At 38.5% G+C, this 26,131-nt stretch overlaps 2 protein-coding genes and 1 long non-coding RNA gene across 3 annotated transcripts in view; 2 read left to right on the top strand and 1 right to left on the bottom strand.

Annotated features, from left to right (window-relative positions):
• The window catches only part of dusp22a (dual specificity phosphatase 22a), a 390,938-nt gene that overhangs the window by 56,017 nt on the left and 308,790 nt on the right, over positions 1-26,131 (bottom strand). The gene's annotated exons all lie outside the window — the stretch shown is intronic.
• The window catches only part of gse1b (Gse1 coiled-coil protein b), a 202,940-nt gene continuing 179,868 nt past the window's right edge, over positions 3,060-26,131 (top strand). The window contains exon 1 of the mRNA XM_055173416.2: positions 3,060-5,444. Coding sequence (XP_055029391.2) covers positions 3,315-5,444 — 2,130 coding nt within the window. The 5' untranslated portion in view covers positions 3,060-3,314. The remainder of the gene's footprint in view (positions 5,445-26,131) is intronic.
• On the top strand, positions 18,726-22,479 carry LOC129421540 (uncharacterized). Its single transcript, XR_012357608.1, has 3 exons — positions 18,726-18,927; positions 19,693-19,775; positions 21,409-22,479. It is a non-coding gene; the product is annotated as an uncharacterized lncRNA (long non-coding RNA).

Genomic DNA, 26,131 nt, shown 5'->3' with positions numbered 1-26,131 from the left:
CATAACTTTGGATCACTGGGTACATCACCTGGCCCACCTTACATCTCAAATGCATTTTGTAGGAACAAAAAAAAGTCACTTTTATAACCTGTGATCCCAAAGAAGACTTTCAGCCAAGTCTGCAGACAATAATTGTTGGAAAATCTCATTACACAAATAGGACTTCAGGCTTTTATTGTGCAATCAATGCTTTAACCTCTCTTCAACTGATCCTCATGCTGAAAACCATTCACGAAACTCTGTTTATTTATCTACACTTAACACTGAGAATAAACCAGTGGTTTAAAATGTCTTCTAACAGCATTTAACATGATGACTGGTGGCTCTATCACACATACAGAATTTGCCATCAATATAAAATAGAAATGTTATCTGTAACAATGATTGGTCAAGAATAACATTTATAAACCTTGTCATTTCTTGTACTAATGCAGATGGCATGAATTCAGATGCTGTTTCCCTTGCTTTTTCTCAAGATGCACGCCTGTATTGTTTTATTAACCATGGTTATTTTGTTTTGTTAATTGAATGACACAGGTGAAGCACAGGCATGATTTTACACTGACCCACAGAATGACACAGGTGAAGCACAGACTTCATGCAAACACAAACATGGCAGATTTCCTAGTATCAGTTAATCAGGTAATAAAATGAAACTATAAATATATATTTCATAGTATAATTTTTATTTCTTAAACATGTACTTCTGATCCTTAGCCTCCATTTGATACAGTTGGTCTTTCTCTAAATCACCTTTTATCTTAAAAAATAGTATTTTTGCAGCTACTTTCCTGAGTTATAACTTTTTAGATAAATGGAGATATTTGATTATATTAATTGATACAGGGCATATTATAGCATATAGAACATTTTACTATGGGCACTAATGTTACATTTCTATTCTCCACTTCTGTCACAGCAACAGATCCTAATCGTCCAATGCAAATGAATGATCTTTCTTAGCGTAGTGTACTGGAAAGCATTACACAAAATTACTGAAAATCTGTAAGGACTGTGCATTAATATGACTATCAGCAAATTTAAGAAATGAAGGTGATATAGTGTTATACAATGAAGAGTCAAAAAATTTTACAGGGTCACTCAAAGGGTGTTACCATTTTTAGGAACATACAGTAAAGGAGCAGAAGTAAGATGAGTATAATATATAGTGAGTATTATTATAGTGCATTTTATGCTTACACAATACAATCACACTTAAAAAAACTGTAAATAAGCCTTATGACAAATCTACACTTTATTTGCCAAAAAAGATATTCATAAAGAGTACATATTTAAAATCATATAAAATATATGATTATTATACAGGCTATTAAAGATGTGTATGTATTTTCTAAATGTAATAATGAATGAATGAATTAGATCATAAAATGATAATATTGCCAAAAATCACTGGTTTATAGTTCTTTCTTTTTAAAAAACTTTTAATTTATGTGGCATTTCCATGGTGACTCATGAAATAGGTGATCCATTGACAATGCCTTTTTGTTGTTACCCTCATACACTGTAAAATTTTTGCTGTAATTATGCAGCTGGTTGCCAGTAACTTACTGTAGAAGATAAAGACTGAAAATGTTTCATGTTCATTTAACTTTGAACAAAATGTTGCCAGTAAATAACATAAATGTAAAATCTACAGTAAGTTACTGGCAGCTAGTTGCCAGTAATACCCAGTAATACTGTAATTTCTACATAAATTGTTTACAGTGTACTTGGATTACTCTGCATGGGTTTCTTTTAGCGGGTTGACTGAACTAACTCTTAAACTGTGTTTTAGAACTGACATACACGAGTAAGCAAGCTTTGGGTTAATCAACCCAGAGTTCAGGGTTAATCTGATGATAAATTAACCCTGATTTCTGGAATACACCCCTGGTCTTGCTGGAAGCTTGGCTAAGCTGGTTGGCTAGCTGGTTTAATATGGAAGTAGCTGGTATAAGATGGTCCTTCCAGCCTGGTTTTAGCTGATGGGTCAGTTGGTCTTCCAGCATGACCAGCTAAGATCAGTTTCTATAGCAACAGTCAATCAGTCCTGATTTTTTCTATGCATATAAACCGTATTTAATAATTTACCGTTTCATTTTTTTGTCTTTCATATAAAGCTGCTTTGAAACAATGCAACATAGTAACTAGTTAACTAAATGTCTTATAGTCTCAGTAAAATAGCCTACATATTGTTTTACTAGATAACCGTATTTCTAAAAAAGCATTACACACAGATGCAAAATAAACAAGAGTATTTATGTGATTAAAAGACATGTGTAGTGTTTAATGTATAGTACGGTATATTATCAGTATATAACTTTGCCACAAGAGAGCGCTGAAGTTAACATGAACATGTCATGTAAAAAACGAAGTTATGCAAATAATCATTAAACAAAATTCAAGAGCATTACAAATTACTTTATAAATTGTTATATAGAACATTCTAAAAATCTATTGCCACAAACCCTTTTTTTTCTTCTCAAATTGCGGACACAGAAAATGAAAGTAATTTGGTCCACACGAGGGTGGAACCAAGTTTCTGTAAGCACTATAATTTGATTTGATCTGATATTTTTAAGCTTTCATTGTTATCTCCACTATAATGCCTGCATGAGCATATTATTCAGACAAGATGTTTTACTGTAATGATAGGCAGATACTATATGATTCTTGTAACCGTGAGAATAAAATCCGCAGCAGATGTGTTACTGATTTTGCCATACAGAATACCTTTAACAGTGCTTGAATCATCATAAAGTATGTGTGCCGCACTGCCGCCTATAAAATTAGCATGAATACATGCTGTTTAGTTGGCACAAAAAGTTTTAAAAAAGCTCCAGAAAATCTTCTGTAAATAGTTGTAACAAATAAATGTGTTTCAAGTTCATTTCTGTTGCTAAAATAACTCTTCAGAGTTTGAATGACTGTGTACACAAAAGTAAAATTGTATCCTGCAACATCAGTGTGAATGTGATAGACTGTAATGATCAGGGAGCAGTGTGTGTGTGGCGGTGATGGCGCTGTGTTCACTCGCACTGCACAGCCACATCGTGCAGACAGACCCTCAGCAGGAAAGTTCGCCCAGCAACTTAAACAAGACCTTCTGCTCTTATTCGCACGAGGATGTAACTCCAGGCGGCGTTTCGATGGGTTTTCATCTTCATTTTCACACTCGGGAAAGAGAAATGAGGTGGTTTAAATAAGTTTGTGAGAGTTTTGATGCGTTACGTATATCAGCTAAAGCACAGAAGCGTCGCTGGTTATGAAACCATGCTGTCTCTGATATTTCTGTCATTACGCGCGGAATAATAATGAGCGATCCGGACCTCACGCCGATCTCCAAAACGCATCAGCGGCTAAAGGCTGCGGCTCAGCAGGGGGAGGAGAGCACTTTGCCCGGTAGCGTTTGTAGAGCCAAGCGCAACGGGGTCTTTCTCATCCATTGCTTCATCTGCGGAAGCGCGGTGACTCCGGGAAAAGAGCTGAGCTTACAGGCGAAATACCAACGGGAAAAGGATGGTCCGTTTTTCCCTTTCCTGCAGGGCCAGGATCCGGCCCCGGGCGCGCTGGAAATCGGTCCGAACGGAGACGCGCTGGTCTGCGCCGTGTGTCACTGCTTTCTGTGCGAACAGTGGAACTCATTCGAACGTAACAGGACGCCCACAGAGAAGCGCATGTACTGGCTTAAAAGACCGTACCAGTGCGACTTAAGGAGCGTCTCCTATGATCTGGAGCAGAGAATGAGCGTCGGCAACTATGATGCAAACGATTCAGACTTCTCGTTCTCTGATAATGACAATATGTCCGAGCAGGACTTGGATTTTTCTGGGGGCTTTACGAATAACAACAACCACCCTACAGTTTTCCGTGAATCGAATAAACCGTCAAAAAATGGCAACAGACAAGACGCAGTAAATATTAAGAGCAGCCCCGAGTCAGCCCTTTGTCCCGTCAGACTTTTTGCTTTACAGGATGTGCCCAAATCAGACTCAGACGGACGTGCGTCTAAGTTTATCAATCACACGTTGCGCTTATCAGTTTCCATGACTCAACAGCAGAATGACATCCCGTCTGTGCACACACCAGTGGCGAATAACGCCACCGTTACTTACAACAATTCCGCTGTTTCTGAAGTGTCTGACAGCTGCAAGATGAACTTTAGCATTAATGATGAGAGAGAGAGCGCCACATCATCTCGCCTCAACGACGAGACGAGTCCATCAGCCAAACATCACAATTTTGTAGCTAATGAATGCGCCTGTTATATTTGTGGAAGTCAGTTTTTAACGGGAGGCCACTTCAGGGTGTTTGTACAAAAGCAGGAGAGTGCTTCCAGTGAACCGTTCTTTCCTTTTCTGTGGCTTCACACCCCTCCACCTGGTGCTGTGCCCCTCAGCCCGGGTGGATATACGCTGGTTTGTTCTAGCTGTCACTCCTCGCTCATCCAGCAGTGGCAAAGGTTTGAGGTGGCAGATGTACCCGTCCTTCAACGACTCTACGTAGTGCCCCTTAGTGCTGGTGTTGCCACCCCATCTGTCACGTATGAATCTGAGCATGGGCTAGCCAAAATCCATCCAACGCGGAATCAAAGGGAGGCCTGCTACTTGTGTGGGCAAGAGTGCGGCAAAGAGATCAGAGTGGTATATGCCCATTTCAGTGCAAGTAACGCCTGCAGTGCAATGTACTTTCCTTTCATAAACTCGTTACCGTGCCCACCCAATGCGCAGAAGGTGCGTAATGGACGAGTACACAGTTGTGTCACGTGTCACAGAATCTTAGAGGATGTCTGGGCAGAATATTGTCTCTGTCTGAGAGAGGAGCTTATTACGTCTGTCAGCACCTTCCTTGGTAAATACCACCTGGCCATTGGCAGAGGAGAAGTCATGGCATCGGGCTTAAGTGGACCTCTGTCTGTTACAACAACCACAAGCCATTCTTCCATCTGTTACTTGTGTGGGGAAGAGCTCTTTGGAGGAATGGAGTATCAGGTTCACGTTAACCCTCCAGGGCGTTGCGGACAGCAAGAGCCTTTCTTTCCCTTCCTAACTGTACACCCACCCCCCCCACGTGCCCGCCCTGTTGATACTACGGGCCTTGTGTCAGCCTGTGTGCTGTGTTATCATGATCTGCTGGCCCAGTGGACCAAACATGAGTCTCAGGACACGGGAACAGGCCCGTCCAGCAGCCCCTGGTCACGCCAATATAGCTGCAACACCTTTGTCTGCTTTTTCTGCAGGAAAGAGAAAAAGAGGACGCTTGGCCTGAAAGGGGTTCATGTCGCCCGCTTGCCTGTGTTCCTCTATGCTCCGAGGGTCAGCCAGACCCTGGTGATCGACAATGGAAAACAGCTAACCATTGGCTGTTGTGTGGAATGTAAATCCATGGTTCTGGCAGGACAGAACCTAAAGACAGTTGGCGGAACTGCAGTGCCGAAAGACAAGGTAAGACACACCTCTTTTATCACAATTCTACAAATCTTCAGATTTCAAGGTTAAACTAAGTTCATACATCTTTGCATTGTGGGCTTCTTCAATAGGTACAGTTTATTAGGCAAACTTTGGCTGTTTCTGGGCCAGCGTGCTAAGTCATGATGCACTCATGAGCAAATTGGAGTTTTATGGTGGGTTGCTGTGTTTTCTTGCAAGTTGGGTGGCTTGAGCAGGGAGGGGGTAGATACAGTAAATTGTGAAGCGTGTCTCATTAAATAAATAAACGATTTGCAGATGGCTGTTTTCCTGTAAGCATGTTTTTAAACCATTTTTTTTGTAGGGCTTTCTAAACCAAGTCAAGCTTTTGTTGGTCTCATGGCATGTATGCATTTTGTCTGCATTTGTGTAATGTCTCAGAGAAACAAACACACGCACACAAATATACATACATGCACTACCAGTCAAAAGTTTTGAAACAGTCACTTGTTTTATATTTATATAGTTTTTCCACATTACAGAATAATAATAAACTCATCCAAATTATGGCATAACACCAATGTAACTGTGGGAATTATGTTGGTGACTAAAAGCATCCAAAATAAATCATCTATATATCCATCCATCTATCTACAAAATACTGATAGTTGGTGTAACCATCTGACATATTGTATGCCGCTATTTATTTTGTGTGTGGTGTTTTTGCCTGTGTTATAGACAAGCATTATTTGCTTTTATTTAAGCTTCTCCCCATTTCAGTAACATTTCCCTCTAACTTGCTCTTGTGTTTTACATACAGTATGGAATAGAGAAGGCTATTTTATGTTTTATGGAGGTTGCACTATGGGTCTATGTGTCAGTCACTGTAAACCAATAGCTCTGGTTACAGTGGTCATTTAGTAGGGAAAAGTGTGTGTACACTAGTTAGCATTCTCTCTGTGTTAAGTGCAGGTCTCAGGATTTGGTATTAACAAATTTTTTCTCTTCAGTTTCAAAAGACAGTGATTTTAAGAATAAGGGATAAAATAAATGTCTATAGGCAGTTCCCCAGACAGCAGACAACTTCGTGCCGGATCCAATTCAGATTTGTGCCCAAGTCAGCAGCTCTGGTGCCGATCCGGCTCGGAGTCGTCTGCTTTCTGGGCCTACTCTAAAAACACATTTTGTATTTATGTTTACTCCGATAACAATCATATAGACAATTCATTTTTTTATAGTTAGTCTTGATAAATATACACTTTATGAAAAATTTACACGGCTTTACATTACTATTAAATTAACAGATTACAGTCCTACAGACAACTATTTTTACAGTAAGTAGTGCTAATATATGGCTGGGGGAAGCAACTCAGGTGCCCTTTAACAGTACACCTTTCCCCCAATTGCTCCCTGGGTGTTGCAATAAATTACTGACCACTGCTCCATCTGTGTGTGTGTTCACGACTTGCACGTGCATGTGTTCATTACTTACTGCAGGGCTCCAGACTGCCACCAAATGGTGGCATTTTGCCACCAAAATTTGAGAGCGTGCCACTGAATTTTACATCCAGTCGCACATGTGCGACCAGTAAATTTGACCCTTTTTTTTGTGATATGACACTGAATTTGAAACCGCACGTTGTACTTTCTGCATCTATCATCAAAGTATTTATTAGTAATACAGTGGAAATTGAATGTGAATATTTGGTTAGCATGTTGATTTATGGTGTGTGCCCCTACATTTTCTGGTTGCGCCTCTAAAATTTTCAGTTGGGGGCTACTGTGCTCCTAGTGAAAAAAGTTAGTCTGGAGCCCTGTACTGGGATGGGTTAAACCAGACGTCACATTTTGAGTATGGTTTGCCATCCATACTTGACGGTCACATGATCACATTACTCTTATAATTACTCTTAAATGCACTCTTACCATGCATTTTATAATTCCTAAAACTTTTTTAAAAACTGTTTATTAGTGTCTGTACCACCTGTATTATGTGTATTAACTGCAAAGCTGCTTTGCTACTATGCAAACTTGTGAAAAGTGCTACAGAAATAAATTTGATTTGAATTTAAGGTGCTACAACAGCTCCATTATAAAAATAGTTGTTAACAAATGTCATTATGGATTAGTTGGTCTGTGACGTCACTGCCCACATCCCCACAGTCACTTTTATAGAAATAGTATCTTTAGTTGAATTAGACAGCGAGCTGCGCAGCTATAAGCACTGAGTGTTTGCTCTATAGATCCCTTCAAGGTTTGTAAACATTGGATGACGATCAGGTGCGCGCGAAGCATGGGGTCAAACTGTTCATACCATTTAGGCTTTATAATTTAATCTAACACGCTAAAAAATGATGACTTACCTCAAATGAAGTGAGCACTACAAACACAAGCCTCTTTGATATTTGCATTGTCCCAGTCTGCACGTTAATTGCTTGCAGACGCAGATGTTGTATTTTTTTGTTTTTGAGATTGTGCATGAATCGCGAAAACTTATCGGAAGACCTGGTGCGATTTTCACAGCCCACGACGTAAGTAGGCATTTTTGACGATACCGAATAATACGCAACTCTATCTGCTGTAATGGCTTTTCTGACCCCGACATGCGCAGTGGGAGCCGCCTGTGACGTGAACCGTGAAGGGGTCTATACAGCATTAAGCACAGAGGAGTGGGTGTCACATGAACAAAAGTAAAATAGGATGCTGCAGTGTTGCCAACTCTCGCGAGACAAATACGTACACTCGCTTTGGCACGATAATCTTAATAATGTCCTGTAGTCTGTGATGCAGAAGGATTTTCAAATCTTGTGGTGTAAGCATGTTAAAGATTAATAAAAAGAAAATCTTTCAAGATTCCCTGATATGTGTGCTGCAACAAGATTTTATAATCAGACAGGACTTTAAAAATCCTGTAGTGTGAGCCTGGCCTTAGGTAGGGTGACCATACGTGCCATTCTTCCCGGACGCATCCTGGCCAGGATTTCGGTGCGTCTTTTGGAAGTCGTATTTGTTGACCGCATACGCCATTCAGTTAAAAACATAAGACATACAAACGTAGTTTCATTCTTACCTTAAAAGGTAACGGTTGCTTTTCTGTAATAATGACAATAATCCTCTATGATGTATGCGGTCAACAAACACGACTTTCGGAAGACACACCGAAGCCCTGGCCAGGACGCGCCCGGGAGGAACGGCACGCATGGCCACCCTACCTTAGGATTTTAAATCGGGATCATTAAATCATTACTTTCACAATAGCCAATGGGAGATAAAGGTGAATGACAAACCTTTTGAAATGGCAACCGCGAAACAAGCTCCCGTAAGGTCCTGTAGACAGCAGAGACAGAGAAATGGCTTGTGGAAGTTTTAATAATAATAATAATAATAATTAGTTACATTTTATATAGCGCTTTTCTCAGTACTCAAAGCGCTTTACATGTGAACGGGGGAATCTCGTCAACCACCACCAATGTGCAGCATCCACCTGGATGATGCGACGGCAGCCATATTGTGCCAGAACGCCCACCACACACCAGCTTATTAGTGGAGAGGAGATAGAGTGATATAGCCAATTAGTATGAGAGATGATTAGTAGGCCAATGGGCAAGTTTTGGCCAGGATGCCGGGGCACACCCCTACTCCTTTTCGAATAACATCCTGGGATTTTTAATGACCGCAGGGTCGAAAACACACCGTGATAAGTGCAAAAAGCGGCAAGTGTACTATTTAGCGAATGTAATCATAAAACAAATGTGTCACAATCTTTATACGTTTCCATTCCCTTCTTTGTAATGTGCAAGTTTGTCCTTGTGTGTGCTGTAACCAGATTTCATAATCAGCCAGAATTGTAAAAATCTTGTAGTATTGAGTCCCACTTTAGGGTTTTATTTAGTTATAAGCAAAAAACCTTAATTGAAATAAATGTCTTTCTTTTTTATACAATAAATTGATTAATCAAAAAATGATTGGCAGATTAATGCCCAAGTAGCAGTGCGTCAGCTTCTGAGAATATAGTTCCCAGTATATATACTGTTAAAAGATTGCTGTGTCTCATATCACCTTGTTATTTGTACATGGTGTGACTACACAAATCACAACACATAAATAGGAAAATGTTGGCGTTATTTTGTCACTTATTAGGAGCAGTTTGCTAGCTGGAGCCATTCACTTCCAGACTTTGTGCTAGCTAAGCTAGCGGGTGCTGCGTCAGACGGAGGCTATGTTTACATTAATGCGTTTATCCTTTAAAATGCGTTACTTTTGCTACGTTTACGCCTTTCATTTACACTACACCACCGTTTTCGACCCTCATAAACGGATTCGTTCGCAAACGCTAAAGACCCTGTTTTAGTTTGAGAACTCAGACGTTGCGCTGCATTGTAAATGAACGAAGACGGAGTCTTATGTAAACGAACCGCTGATGTTAACGTGACAGCACATCATTTTCAAAGTAAAAATTATTTGTATTCAGGTAAATGGAGGTTTGCAACGGAGGTTTTGCCAAAAATAGTAAACACACATCAACCAGCTATTATAAACGCTATTTCAGATTGTTTTAACATGTATCCTAATGTCTGTTTTATATTTATGTTTGAGTATTGTTAGGTTTGAATATTGTTGTAATGTTGTTTATGTTTTGTTTAAATTTAGTTAGCTAATTACTAAAGACTGTAATTTTAAATGCCATATAGGGCGTTGTAAAGGCCAATATGAAGGGAGAATGGAAATGGGTCAGACATTATTTTCGAGTTTAATTTAAGTTTTGTTTGCTACTTTAAAATGAATTTCGTTTCATATAATTTGTTTCTTAATTTTAATCGATGTTTTGATGATAAGTTGTGTGAATATAAATTAAAAACAATAAAATCAACTTCATATTAATATTTAATGCTCGTTTAGCCGATTGTGCTTTTTGCTATTTCTGTGTTGCTAGCAGAGGACGTGCACAGACCTCGCACACTTTTAAAAATTAACGTCATATTAATTTTTATTAATTAATTACACAATTAACATCGACAGGTAAGGGAAGATCATTTATTTGGTGTTTACCTCTTATTATGTTTGATTGAAGTTTGCATTTGCTGAAATTTATTCGCCACTGTTTAGTACTGTTCACTTGAAAGCTTCCTTTTTAAATCATAAAGACCTTTCTGTTTGTTTTATTAAATCAACATTAATCTATTAATCATATTAATATGTTGTAGGGGGGAGCTAAAGACTTTCCCAAACACATTTTTATAGGTTCAAAATTAGTGTCTTTTGTAGTTGCCAGCAAAGGATCCAGGTATGAAGTTTTGTCAAAATCGCACACCCCTAGGCTGCCTATATGCGCAAAGGTAAGCTATTATTAGAGTAATAAGTTATTTTACACTTTCATGCGCATGCCCAGTTACGTAATTGGTCATGTTTCATGCGTTTATGGTCGTGTAAAGTGTGGATGAAGATTCTTTTTAAAATGCCAGTATAAACGAGGATCGTTTTCATTTTAAAATGGCGTTTTAAAACGCAAATGCTCTAATGTAAAAAGGGCCAGAGTTACAGCACGCACGGAGATGAGAAAGGAATGTATATGGACTTATCTAACTCTGGGGGAGATGGCGAATAAGCTAAATTCCCAAAATCTGGGCGTGTTGTTCCTTTAAGTTTACTACATTTCTTCATTCATGCATCCCTCTTTTTATACTACACATCATACTTGATTCAGTGTGAGGACAGTGAGATTGTACATTCATTATCTTTGTCAATCAATCTTATAATGTACCACGACACTTACTCAGGCAATCAGTACAGTACATCGCTGGTTTATTTTGGCTTATATAGAATATCAAGTTATGTACCAGCTCAGGTTAGTTGATGAAGTAGCATCATCATATATAAAATATTTGTGCGCGCTTCACGTTTGTTTTGATTGTAGAATCCAAAGTTTGCCACATATTCACACCGCAGGACCTGTCTGGATTTCTTTCAAATGGCACTTAATAGAGTTGTTTTATCAGAGCTTGATGTTTTTAAGGATACAGGCTATTGTTGACAGAGAGACCTGTTGGACATTAATGAAAATTGTGTGATCGTTAAAAATATCAGCTTGAATTTCTCTAGTTCCAGCATTCATGGTCGACAATTGTAGCACATATTTCATTACACAGATTGGGTTGTCTTCTTTGTGCATGTCCTACCCCTTCTCCAGGTCTCCCCTTTTCTCTACCTAGGCCTCTTCCTCCATCTTGTTCTCTCTGGATTCTCCCTATAGGCCAGTGTTATGCTCCTTAAGTGTAAGGTTTTGCTAATTCTGGTAGTTTTAATTTTAATGTGTAAGCAATTGGAAAAAAACCTGTAATCTACATAACACACATTCCACTCCCTTGCTAAACAAAAAAGAATCATGCCAAATTCAACTTTGAATAGATTGCACTGCTATGTTGTCACAGGCTGCCTTAATTGACTGGAAATCTGTTTGCCCTAAGGGAATATCTATGGGTATTATAAGTTGGGTAAGAGCACAACATGGTGGATAAGAGCGGAAATACGGATTGCCAGAAAAACTTGTCACTGGCAGGGAAGCGTTTTCTCTTAATTGACGAGTTAACTGGTCAAGGGCGGGGAGTTAAATTTGGTTACGAGCTTCCAGTGCTTTTTAGCACCAATTTTGTACAGAACTGTACCGAGTAGAACAATGAATGAAGTGTTCAATAAAACTCAGTAAAAATCACTGGACTATAAAAACAAAGTTGACTCAACTATTGATGCTTTGCTTCACACGTCACAAATCTACATATAATAACAATGTAGGTTCTCTTATCTAAATTTTAACTGTATATCTATCTACTCAGCATAGCGTACTGTAAAACATTGTCAATTACTGAAGTTTCTTTGGCAAATTTCAGGTACTTGTATTCTTTAGTAAAGTATTGAATGATTCAACTGTGAAACGCCTCACGTTTGGCTGAACTCATTGGCCAGCTTCACCTCATGGTCATCCTATGCACAAGGACATGATCAACTAGTGTTGCTTGTGTTTCATCAAAAACAAATGTTCTTTGGTCCCTTCCTCTCTGTGTCCCACATCTTTCAGCTCTTTAACCATAGTTAGGGTCCATTTACTTAAGCAAATAATCACCCGTCCTTTATCTCTTGAGATTACGATGATGTGTCATCAATTTTGTTACATAGTGTTAACAGATTAACAAGTTTGTGTTAATTGTGTTCAGCTCATGATGGTCACTTATATCAGTGGTTCTCAAACTGGGGTCCGGGGCCCCCAGGGGGGCCGCGAGATGGTGCCAGGGGGGGGCCCCAATTTTATGGCATTTTATAAAATACATTCATTTATCATGAATTCTGTGTAATTAAACCTAAAAAAAATAAGGCTACTAACCAACAGCACTACTTTGTATAACTTAATATGTTTTGTTTAATTAAAATGTTAAATATTAGAACATTGTCATAAATTTTCTTTGGGGGGGGCCGCGAAGGAATGCACTGTACACAAGGGGGGCCGCACGCGGAAAAAGTTTGAGAACCACTGACTTATATTATGTGTTTGTGTTTTCTGAATGAGAACATGGTTAAACCTATGCAAAATGAAGGCATTTTTGTAAAGAGATTTGCAAAAGGCATTGAGAAACTTGTGTGAAAACAGGTGAATGGCATTTTGAGTTTTGAGAAATGTGTTGATGCTTCAAGAACTGAATTATTGATTTGGGAAATTATGCCAAATAAATCTGTTATAGTGTGTTAGCAATTGAGAAAAACTGTCCCACAGTAGTCAAGAGTTTTATCAGTTAAAACTCATCTTTTTGAACATCATCATGGCATATGTAAAAGTTTTACCTGTCAAAGTAATTTCTTTATGCTTTAAAACAGCTTGTAACTTCACACCCTTGCCTCATTTATATATATGAGTATATGCGGATCTATAAATGGGTGATTCTCACGAAAACTTGGTTTTAAAAATGTCAAGCATGAAAATGTAAAAATTGCTTAAATTTACTTTTTTTCCCACCAGACATTGAAAAACAAAGTCTGGAGTAAATGGGAACATTAATTTAAAAACTTTTACTTATCATTTAACACTTTTTGTAACATAATTTAAAAAATTTGTACAAAAAAATCTCATTACCGCAACAGTCAGAAAACATCAACACTGACATATTTTTAAAATGACATGACAAACCTGAAAGAACATAATTTGGAGATTCTGCACATGCATTTAAAATCAAAGTATTATGCTTCTATTAATTAAATTAACATTTAATAAGCATCTGTTGCGGTAATGATAATCAAAATGTCGTGTAAGCATTCTGACAAGACAATATTTCAAATTAACTGTAAAAAAATGATCTTACCTGGTAGCCATCTTGAAGTAACTGGTCCATGTGCTTGGTCACTCAAAATCAAAACTTTATTAAAATTCTGTATGTGTGCTTAAACTGTTCTCAAAAAGTGTTGCGGAGGATGAGAACATCAGGCATGGACACATAATTTTCCAAATTTTTCTTCATTGTTATTATACATGAATATTCAGTAAATATTTTTTCTGTCATCTAAAGTAGTCTAGCAAAACATCCATTTATTTTTTTTCTTAATATTTTTGTGTCAATATGATTAAATTACAACATAACGCATGTTCAAACACAGCGGGACACATTCCGGTAATGAGAATTTCAGCAGAAAATGAGATAAAATTTACAATTATAAATTCTTATGTTGAAATCACACATTGTGCAAGGTAGAACACAGTATTGTGTTAATTCTGATGCTTTTTAATGTTACTATATTACACATTTTAAAGCTAAAATCATTAGTGCCGTGGTGTTTCAATGGTTTCGTGAGAATCACCCAAGGGCATGGATTCAACGTGATACATTTCTTATGTGAGGCAAGAAGTTTGCAAAGATAAGAGATTCCTTCCGTGGAAAATCTACATATTTCATACAAATAACTGGGCAAGGGAAAGCTAAAAACTCTCTCTACGAAGTGCTCTAACAATTTACGCGGAAACCCCTGAGACTTCTCTCTGCTTTGGATGTTTAAGATTAAGATCGACCCTCAGCCTCCTTTTTTTCTTAGTTTTTCCCCTCTTTTTTTCTTTAAATGTAGTATCAACACGGAAAATAGTTACATCAGCTATATATTTCTTTGCTTGCAGCTGATTGGTCAAACTGCAGTCTCAGATCTCGAATCCAGAACATAACCTGCCCCGGGGCAGGTTAGCCGTGCAGCGTAAGATACCATGGCGACGAATACCGATTAAAGCCGCGCTACTTTCATGGTACCTAAAACCCAGGGTTGGCGCAAACTAATCTTAAACTTACCTGGCTATCCACTTAAACCGGCTTCATGGTATAGGCCTCTGCTTCCCTCATTTCATTAACCAGAACATGGTGATTGTTTCTCTTTTTTTTTAAATTATGGCTCTTGCTCTTCGTCTTCATCTGCATCTTCTGCTTTCTCTTTCTCCTCCACCTCCTCATCTTCTGTCCTCCATTGTGGAAAGCACACATGCCATTTGTATTTGCATTTTGCAATTGTGTCTATCCACATAAACAGTATTGACAACTGTGTGATTTAATCAATTAAGTTGTTTTGACAGTTGAGATTTTTATTTAGAAAAAGTGGTTTAGTGTGTTAGCATTTCAGAAAAACCATAAACTCTTTGTTGTAATATGACGACATTATACAATATTTCTTGTGTCTGTCTCTTTCTGTATAGCATGAGCTTTATTAAGCCCTGCTGCTGGAGTGACTCTTTCTATTTTTAGATGTGGGGCCACCTTCACAAAACATTTTATCTTACCACTAAGAGTTCTCCTAATTAGCAGTAAAAGTTCTCAGGTATTTAATATCTTAAATTTTTTAACTTGCTAGTATTTATTCAGACTATCCAGACCTCTATTTCAATTAAATTATATTTTTTATTTAATTTATTTAACGATAAAGGAATTAAAGAAATACATCCCCTCTTAATCACTAACCAGTTTACCTTAACCTCTTTTTTACTTTGAGATGTCTCTCCTACTTTTTATGAGTTGTGTTTTTATATTAAGTAAATCATTTTAACATTTTAAAAATTATTATCACATTGTTGTTAAATGCGTCAAAATTCTAACATTTTTATGACATCATTCTACATTTAGCTTTTTGTCAGATTTAATGTCCAATCAAATGATCTCTAGAATCTGAAACATCCCACACCTAAAAATCAGACAATTGTATGTACGTTTACTACTGTATTTAAGGAGCTTGGATGAAAAAGCAGTTAAACGCCACCTCCGTCAAAATGAGATATTAAGTACGTATCATATATACCAGTTTTTGAGCTTCGAAGCTTCGGTAGTAATCAAGACAGAATATTCGAAGCTTTAGAGAAGGGTTAATGCTGAACCTTTGGCAAGCCTCTAGCCAAACATGAGCGTGATCTTCTTCTTGTGGTGTTTGGTGGCTGTTGCAAACCAGTCTATAGAGCGAGAGCACATATTTTTGCTTGGTAGAGGCTCGGCATTAACGCTAATAATCTTGAACATAACATTTTTTGAATGATAAATGAAACTTGTAGTCCTGCATGTTTTCATGTCTTTTTTGGGCACTTCAAAATGTTTTTATCAACATGTTTGCTGGATTTGTGCATCTCTCACTCTGCGCTGGTTGCTATTTGATCACGTAATCAAAGACCACATTGTTCGGTAAAATTGATTTGGGCCTTTTCACTTGTTCATCCAAACACCACGTTTTTGCGATTTTCGGCCAAATAATTTTGGTTGCCGAACATTCGGTGCATCTCTAATTTTTTGTAATGTTTCCAACCATTAGTGACACAGTTATTAAAATGGCAGTGAAAATTTTCATAGAGGAGTTGTAAGAGGTTTGTATGTCTGAGCAAAAGTAATGACACAAAATTATGTTGCACCTTACCATATAGCCTAAATTTAGCCATAAACATTGATGTTCTGAAAAGGGCTGCACAACTATATCCTACTACATGCAAGCCATAGAGGCGGCCAGGCAGGGGCCAGCAGGTACTCTGGGTTGCACATAAAATGTCACTTTGCATACAAACATGTCAGTCATCCTAATCATACTTTTTTAAGTATTATAGGTGCGTAAATCACAATGTTTTACATGCAATTGCTACAGTACTTTAATTTAAAATAAAATTAATTAAAATTCACATTTATTGTCGTCATTCAACCTCACGTTTTTCAAAACTATTTGATCAAATAAAACTATTGAAAATGATTTTGAAACAATAATTTATATCTCCCATTGCTCAATTATTCAGTAGGGCTGCACAATTAATTGCATGCGATTGTCACGCGCAACTAGTCAGTGTTCCTTGATAGTAATAAATTGTCATTAGCTGCTTTAAATGGAGCGGCATATAGGCGTAGTTCACTGACAAGAGGGGAAATATTGCATTCATAATCGCAGGCAATACATCGGCAATTATGAATGCAATATTTCCCCTCTGGTCAGTGACAGCAACAGATAACAGTCAGCCGCGTCGTCCGTCAGCTGCTTAAGTCACGTGATTTCAGTGTCTCGTGCACACGGTTATAAAAACAACAACAAATTGTATTTTGTTTACAAAAAAACCCACAGTTTTTAAAAGTTCTTTAGTGTCTACTTTTTTAGGAAACTTTCTTTTTACATTAAAACAAATTACTTTTTTCAATCTTTTTTATCAATATTTTCCATGAAGTCATTGGCTGATGGAGGAATGAGCGAACGATTGGTTACATCCCTAAAGGACGTCCCGTTTTTCAACGCCGCTGTTTGGATTATCTATTATACTACCTCCCTATTTTAAATACAAACTTTGAAGGCGGGTTCATGTGTTTACCGGAACGTAAAGTGTAATCTCATATACAGTGTTACGATGTAAATAGTCCTCAGATTGTATATTATATTCTATTCCCAGGCGTTCATGCGAAATCTGATGTAAACAATAGACTATATATCTATATTTCACGGATTATACGCATTTGTGGACAAAAATGGTCATTGGATGATTCACACATCTGAAACAGACTGGATTCGACTTGTGATCAACACAAAGTTAAAAAGTTCTGTTTATTTTTTGCATGTTGTCATCGGGACTTCTTTCATAAAATACTACATATGATGCTAGAACATCTGTACCTTAAACCGGCTTTACAGGGGGTATGGCTTAGCTAAATGAGATGTAAATGAGCCCTATTGTGTCTCCCAGCAGGAGAAAAGTGTAACTTTAGAGGCTATTTTCTCCGCTTTGAGGTTTTTTGAATTCCTACATTCAAATGGCCACAACTTCTCCAAATATTATCAGATTTCTATGTGTTACACATCGTTGAAAAGCTGAGAGACTACACTTTCAGAATCCGCGAATAACTCAAAATGCCCCAGATTCGACTTGTGTCCCTCCTTTCCGTGATCGGTCACATATATAAAATAAATCCTAATCCTAGCATTTACACGGTAATGTTTGTGTGGGATTTCTGAACGTACAGTGACGTACACTGTCAGATTCAAATCGTCTGTCGCGTGGCACACAACCCAGCAAACAATGACCTGGCGGTCCGCCGGCGGTTTTTGGGCGGCACGAAGTCAGCGGCTTGACGCGGTCGGACCACCGTCGGGGCACCTTCGGCAAACCGACCAACGTAAAAAAGCTGTCGGTCTGCCGGCGTTTCTTGGGTGGCAAGCCACCAGCGGCTTGCCCCTGCTGGACCACCGTTGGTACACCAGTGGCAAACCGCCCCAGCAAACAATGACCTGACGGTCCGCCGGCGGTTTTTGGGTGGCACGAAGTCAGCGGCTTGACGCGGTCGGACCACCGTCGGGGCACCTTCGGCAAACCGACCAACGTAAAAAAGCTGTCGGTCTGCTGCCGTTTCTTGGGTGGCAAGCCACCAGCGGCCTGCCCCTGCTGGACCACCGTTGGTACACCAGTGGCAAACTGCTAGGTACTGAAACTAAGAATTATAAAAATCTTAAGAAAATACACGAAAAACAATATGAGACTGCATATAGGGCTTATTTAACGAAATGCATACATTTTTTTAATATTTCAGTTTAAAAGAATTTTAAGGATAAAATAAAAAATGAGAGATAGTGTTTAATACAATATAGTCCACGTGCAGGTGTGGTAATTTGGACATTTATAGACAACAAACAAACACGAGTTAGTGATTTCATAATCATTTGAGGAGATTTTAAATTGTTGTAGTGATTATGTCAATGTGTGAATTTGCCATGACGCGTGTGTTGTGCGCACCGAACACGTGCCCCTTTTGGCTTGTTCGACTTCGTGCGGCGCTGCAGGAACCGACGGCTGTATGGCGTCAAAGTACCGCGAGAACGATTCGAGAACTCATACGAAGTGTAATTTCGTCTCGCTCTCGCGGCACTTTAACGTCATCCGTCTGTCAGTTCTAGCGGGGCCGCAGGCAGGAAGTCGAACAGCCTTCTTTCCCTCAATACAGATTACCATGAGGTGGGACTGACGAAGCTCCTCTTTCACGGGTTTCTTTACTGTTTTCAGGTAAGTTTAGTCCCTCAAAATACACAAATAATACACAAAACTATTATTGACACGTAACAGAAACGCTTGTGTTGAATATTTACTTCATAGAAATGTTTTTTTGTCTTCTGTTAGCACGTGGACGCTTTTCAAAAGTGATAATGTTAGGGTGACTATAGCTTTTGCATTGTTTATTAAGTTTTGGCTTTTTAAAAAGCAACTTCGTGTGTTGATGAGATGATGTGATAGCTTTGTTCAGGTTGTTAATGCATTATTGGAAGTAACTTAGGCTAATTTGTTTAGCCTAAAATATGCAATGTACTGCACAGTTAAACGGTGAAAAAACTTTAATATAGCGTGAGTATTTGGTGAAACTAGTACAAACACATGTTTTATCGTAAACATATATATACAAAAAGTTGTTATTTTATTTTAGGAGTGACCAAAATAACCTCTATAATAGAAGAAAAGCTGAAAGATTTCAACATTTTCTGAAGGGAGCCACAGACAGAGATTTAAACTCAGGCAGGTTGAGAGCATATTAACTCACTTTTTTCACAACATATTACCATGCATCTTGCCATTTTTCTGCGTTTATAGCAGTTATTCTAGGAAGATTTTAACATCCAAACGTGAGTGGCACCATATGAGCAATATTAAATGAACAAGTAAACCTAAAAACATAGATTATGTTATATTTTGTATACTTTAATTTTCTTTTCAGTGTTTCACATCTTTTAAATCAATATTGATTGCTTTGTGACAAATTGCATGTTATGTTTGTAGATTTTCCATGCTGATATCCGTGCAGCAGAGTCGAAGCAGACCTGTCAGAAAACATCTCTAAGGTGCTATGAATCTCATAACTAGTAAGTACAACCTCAAACTAATACATTGCTGGTTAAAGGTTGTGGTTTATTTATAAAGTGCATCCAATTTCATTGGTAAAAAACAATGTTATTTTGTGTATTTGGTATAATATGCAATGTGTTTGCGTGGTGTACGGTTAAAAACACATAAATTTTTATAGCTTTAGATTTCCTCCCTTCCTCAAACGCATTGATTTTATACAGAACTCATCGATCTGAAATGCGCTGTGTCCCTGATTGGCCAGCTAATATGTACGTTGTGATTGGCCTGAATATGTCTGACGTCAGCCGGAAATGTGACGCTCCTGTTTGAAAGATTCGGTCACAATGCAATGCTGACAGGAGTTCATTTGTAGGCTATGAGTAAAAGCGGGAGCAATTATACAGACAGCGCATTATTAGAAAACCACGCCCACCGGGGGAAAACAATCCAACCATCTCAATTTACTTTATATTGCATTTCTGGCTTATAACCAAAAAACAAAACAATGCCTGAAAGCTGCTGCGTGACAGAGTCTACAGCTAACACGCTGAAAAACCCAGAAATAAGTTTTTAGTACCAAGCTATAAAACTCAGCCTTTAAGGAGACAAAAGTGGATCGCTGATTATGTTTCCCTACAGTGGGCAACTGTGCATAGTTCTAATTATAGTAGTACTATGACAAGTTGCCTGTATCCAGTTTTGTGTCTTTGAAACGCTAGTTTTTTTTTGTGTCAACAGCTTATAAAATCTTATTTCTGGGTTTTTGGCTTGTTAGCTCAAGCCTGGTCCAACCAGACTCTCGTACATTCATTTCATTTGTACAGGGAGTCTGGCCACGCTCCATTGCAGAGTGTTACTTCCGTTAAGGAGGGTCTTCTGTTGAAGTTTAAAACTATTGGATCTGCCCAGAGTCACTCAGGATCTGCCATAGGCAATTGTTAACGTGTGGTCGTGACGTATGTCATGCGCCAAAACCGGCTGGAAACAACAAGTTTGAATGATTTGACCAACAAAACTTAGCAAACATTGTTCTTGCTCCGGCTTTAACTTCTGTATATTCGGCAGTTTTGCAACAACGGACCGAATAGCTTTTCTCACGTCTTTCTCCGCTGCCATTACTGAATGACAACTCAAACTGACGCACGACCTCTGTTCGCTGATTGGTCCTGCAGATTTTTGCAGGAGAAAACGAAACTCTACACAGCAGTCCCAGACATTGTACAAAAGCGAAATGAAAATTAAGTGGAAGCACGTAGGAGGGCGGAGCCAGGCTATGTTAGCTCCACACCCTGTCACACAGCAGCTTTTAGGCATTGTTGTGGTATTTGTTATAAGCCAGAAATGACATGGAGGTTCAGGCAGCCTCACGCAATACAAAGTCATTGTTACTCATTGTTTACGCATACCGTTAACATGTACTAATACATACTTACACACCAAAGTAAATGTAAAATCATGAGTCGGACCATAATTGCTCTTTAACAAAATACAATAAAAAGACAAGGCTTTTTCACATTTTACTCCTAAATTCTTATGACCTTGTTCTTCAGTAATTAAATAATAAATGCGCAAATGAGCTTTTGCTTGAAATAATATGAACAGCAGCAATCCTAATCATTCTCATTTTGCTTTTCTGTTTTTGTCCATCAGGATACACATCATAAGATAACGAGAGCTTACATCTCAGTTTGGATCCAGTCTCACTTGTGAAGACTTCAGATGACGTAAACACTCACAAAGACATTATATGATGGCATCTATAGATGGACATACACAACTGCCAAATGTAACATATTGTAATTACTGCACCAGTTTGGATCCAGCCTCACTTGTGAAGACTTCAGATGACGTAAACACTCACAAAGACATTATATGATGGCATCTATAGATGGACATACACAACTGCCAAATGTAACATATTGTAATTACTGCACCAAAGCGCAACCCTACAGATTTTCAACCCACTTAATATTGTTACAAATACAACATATGTTTATATTTGAAAAAATATTCTTTACCTAATTTTACTGATTTATTTCCATTTATTTGTCCACAACACTCTGCCAAAATGATGTTTTGCATCATCCAAATATTGTTAATGTACATATTACAGACATTGTAACAACACAAAGTGGGTTGAAAAAGTTTCTTCTTCTAAGTGCAGTAACTACGCAAACACTAAAACCGAGAAAAAAGTTCTTAAAGTGTTTTACACCAGCCAGTCAAACTTGTTACTGCAATTTTGGCAAACACATTTTTCTGATGGGACAAAATTAAACCAGGAGACTTTGTCACAAGACAACAGATCTCACAAAGCCCATTTCAACCTTTACCTCAATTCGGACCAAATGCATAGTTACTGCGCTTTGGCTTTGTTGGGCAGTATAGTAGTATTATAGTAATGCTGGAGTGAAACCATGGTAACCGTATATTTTTAAATCATGGTAAAGTTTGTGGTTACTAAAATGCAGTACTATAAACCTATGCTGTTGTAAGAGAATGTTTATTCTTTATTATTGTTGTGAAACCATGGTTGATTTTATATTTACCATGTGTTACTGCAAATGATGGTAAAATCATGGATAACTTTGCATGGGTACAGAAAGGTGTAAACTGGTTGTTTTTATTTGGAAGTCATGTTGGTTTTAATGCATGTGATAAATGTATATGCATTTGAATATTTATTCTGTTTACTGACAATAATAAATTTGCAGTTGCTGATGTAAATTGTTTTTTATTGTGTTGAAAGACATTTGGTTAGCGTGATTAAACAATTATGAACCACGAACCGACCGGGCAGCTAGCAACCATTACCTGTATAAACCAGCGGACCTTTGCGGCTGCCGCTGGTGGTCCGCTGGAAAAACGATGGGTAAAACTCCGGCGAGCCGCTGGCGGCATTCGCCGGCGGACCGCCGCTCATCCGCTGGCCTTGTGTTAGCTGGGGCAGCGGTCCAACAGCGGACCTCCGCCCTCTGCGGCTGCCGCTGGTGGTCCGCTGGAAAAACGATGGGCAAAACTCCGGCGAGCCGCTGGCGGCATCCGCCGATGGACCGCAGCTGGTCCGCTGGCCTTATGTTATCTGGGGCAGCGGTCCGACAGCGGACCTCCGTCGAAAAAGTAGCGGCTGCCGCTGGTGGTCCGCTGGAAAAACGATGGGCAAAACTCCGGCGTGCCGCTGACGGCATCCGCCAGTGGACCGCCAACTTTGCCGCTGGTGGTCCGCCGGTGGACCGCTGACCTTATGTTTGCTGGGAATATACGTGCTGGAAGAGATTATCATTATAAAACAGCTTTTTAAACAATGATTTTTAATGATTTGTTTACCGAACTTTAGAAGTGAATACTGCCCTACAAAGGCAAAAGGCAGTAACTTTGGTTTTGGTCAAAAATTACTTATTGATATTTTTGAGACATTCAAGACCTCCTTTATTATTTGCATTAGTATCTTGGGTCAATTTTATGTTTTTTTTTCCGAGAAAATAAAAATAAAGAAGAAATTAACTGACAACTGAAACTCACTATAAGTCTAAACTTTAAAGTCATTTTTCTCAGTTTCACACTGTAGCGAGTTAAGGTCTTTTGCCTTTGTAGGGCAGAATAAATACGGACATAAATCTGCTTTTTTGGCACACGTCATTTGTACTCACTAAAACAGCTTTTCATACAGTGTTTTAAGGCATAAGATGGTTCTATTTTGTGTCACAAAAACTTCAATAAAATGTAGAATTCATAAATGCAGGGTAATGTCAACCTATCAATGAAAACAGTGATCCAATGCAGTTTTACCATGGTAAAACCAGCAGTAGCGGCCGGTGACTTCTTTTTTGAGGGTGCGCAATGCGAAGCTCGTCACAACATGTATGTAGCCCTCATGTGTGTGGCTCGTCATTTCAAAAAATGTGAACTTATGTGACGCTTCGAAGGGGTTTATGATAAAAGAGACGCTCGCGTTTGCCAGATACTCGTTTAATCTCATGTGTATTCAGTTTAGTGTTAAGTTAGTGTCTTGCAAGTATTTCGTGAATGTGAGCGTCTCTTTTTTGTCATAAATTCTTTTGATGCGTGTGCAGCAGGCATGTATTTTGACATGACACATAATGCACATAGGTTGACATGACGCACTGAACACATATTTTGAAATGACCATTAAACTATACAAAAAAACTGCATTATTATTGATGTTATTTTAATCAGTGTTTCATTCTTCTCATATGTCATATCATTACATTTGCATCCGTACCAGTTGTTTATCAATGTGAAGGGCGCAGAGACGATGGTTGATTTTATTTATGTGCACGCACTAAAACACAGACAGATTTCTTGGCACTAAAATTTCTTGGCTTTGTTGGCTATTCCTGCCTTTAACTTGTGCTGGCATTAAATTCAAAGGCAATTATTGACAAATTTAGAAGAGTACTGTATAGAGCTATGGTTTAAAGGGGAAAGGAAAGCTCGGATAATTTAGTTTTGGAAGAATTTGCAGGAATATGCTTAAATTCATACTGTATTAAGATGTTTGTCCTTTGATTGCAGACTTTGGGATCTTGGCATATCCGAGCACATAAAGCATTTTGAGAATTCTTCTGAAACCCCACAGACAAATGTTAGGGTAATTTTTCAGGAAACCTCTGAGGAGACTTCAGCAGAACCCTACTGTACTTCATATCTATGAGAAACTAAAAATATTGCTCATGACAACTTTTTAATTTATTTCATGTTCGTCTGCTGTTGGTGAATTTCTAGATTTAAGTTTTTTTGTACTGTTTCATTTTTAAAACAATATAAACAAATTGGTTTCTACCCTAGCTACCCTTTGTTCACAGCCAAGAGTTCTGCAGTGAGGGAAAAGTTCATTCAAACTAGCATGAGTCAGATGCTAATTTTACATGGTCATTCCCCCTGCCTTAGCCCTTAGCCACCTGCCCCTGCACACCCTACCCCTGTGACAGATGGGCATTTTAGGCTGCTCTGATCTGAATGTTTATGTTTAAAGATAGTATTATAGTGTGTGGAAGTAGGCTACTGAGGATCTAGCAAGTCTCCAAAAACTGTAAATCACATGTTTCCATATTTTCTTTTACCCTCAAATGTCTGCCAAATTTAAGTGAAAATCATTTGTAATTGGATTTTCAATGACTTACAAGTTAATATTAAATTTTATAAAAAAAATTCCGTTTGCTATTTAACTTCCTCTGTGTCTTGTCTCATCTTTGGGTGCACTCAAACTATCCAAACCAAACCGTGCTCGGGCGCGTTTGACCCCCAAAGCCTGGTTCGTTTGACTAATGTGATCGCTCTGTACGGTTCACTTGGGCTCAGGCGCGGAAGGCTATTGTGTGAGCGCAATTCAAAAGGTGAAGACGTCAGTTGCGCGACCACTTACCTTCGTCTGCCTTCCTAAAAACCTTTTGATGCGCGCAGCAGGGTTATGTGAATGTCCAAGCTGCACACGTGACAGATCAACTAAGCAATATGATGACATGTGAGAGGGCTGTCTGTCATCGCGCACTTAACGACTCTGAATAAAAAACACAGACTTAAAGGAATATTCCATTTTCTTAAAAGAAAAATCCAGATAATTTACTCACCACCATGTCATCCAAAATGTTGATGTCTTTCTTTGTTCAGTCGAGAAGAAATTATGTTTTTTTGAGGAAAACATTGCAGGATTATTCTCATTTTAATGGACTTTAATGGACACAAACACTTAACACTTAACTAAACACATAACAGTTTTTTTCAACGGAGTTTCAAAGGACTCTAAACGATCCCAAACGAGGCATAAGGGTCTTATCTAGCGAAACGATTGTCATTTTTGACAAGAAAAAAAAAATGCTCTTTTAAACCACAACTTTTCGTCTAGGTCTGGCCCAGCGCAACCTAACGTAAATGCGTATTGACGTAGAGAGGTCATGTGTTAGATATATAAAATGCACATTTGCGGACCATTGTAAACAATAAACTGACACAAAGACATTAATTAGTATCAGTTGACATACAACAACGTCGGAACGGTCCTCTTTCAACACACTTGTAAACACTGGGGCGGAGTTTCGCGTTCGTCCTCTGTGACCTGTTGACGTCATGACGTATTGCGTGGGGTCACGCTGGCGCATCACGACCGGATCGAGACGAGAAGTTGTGCTTTAAAAGTGTATTACGATGGGTTCCAGTGTTAAGAGAGCACTTTACTTCCTGCTTTTTTTAAAACAATCGCTGAAATATACAAACATGTTTGAATTGTTTCTTTTACATTTGTTCCCTGAGCTAGGGAACGAGACACTGCATCGTGAAATTGCACTTTGGGGTACGCCATTAGCATTCACGCTCTTACAGGGCTTACAGGGCATAATCAATGTAATCTTTGCTG

This window comes from Misgurnus anguillicaudatus, chromosome 15 (assembly GCF_027580225.2).
Source record: "Misgurnus anguillicaudatus chromosome 15, ASM2758022v2, whole genome shotgun sequence".
Taxonomy (NCBI): domain Eukaryota; kingdom Metazoa; phylum Chordata; class Actinopteri; order Cypriniformes; family Cobitidae; genus Misgurnus; species Misgurnus anguillicaudatus.
The sequence above is the reverse complement of the archived record's forward strand: the minus strand, read 5'-3'. Positions and strand labels throughout refer to the sequence as shown.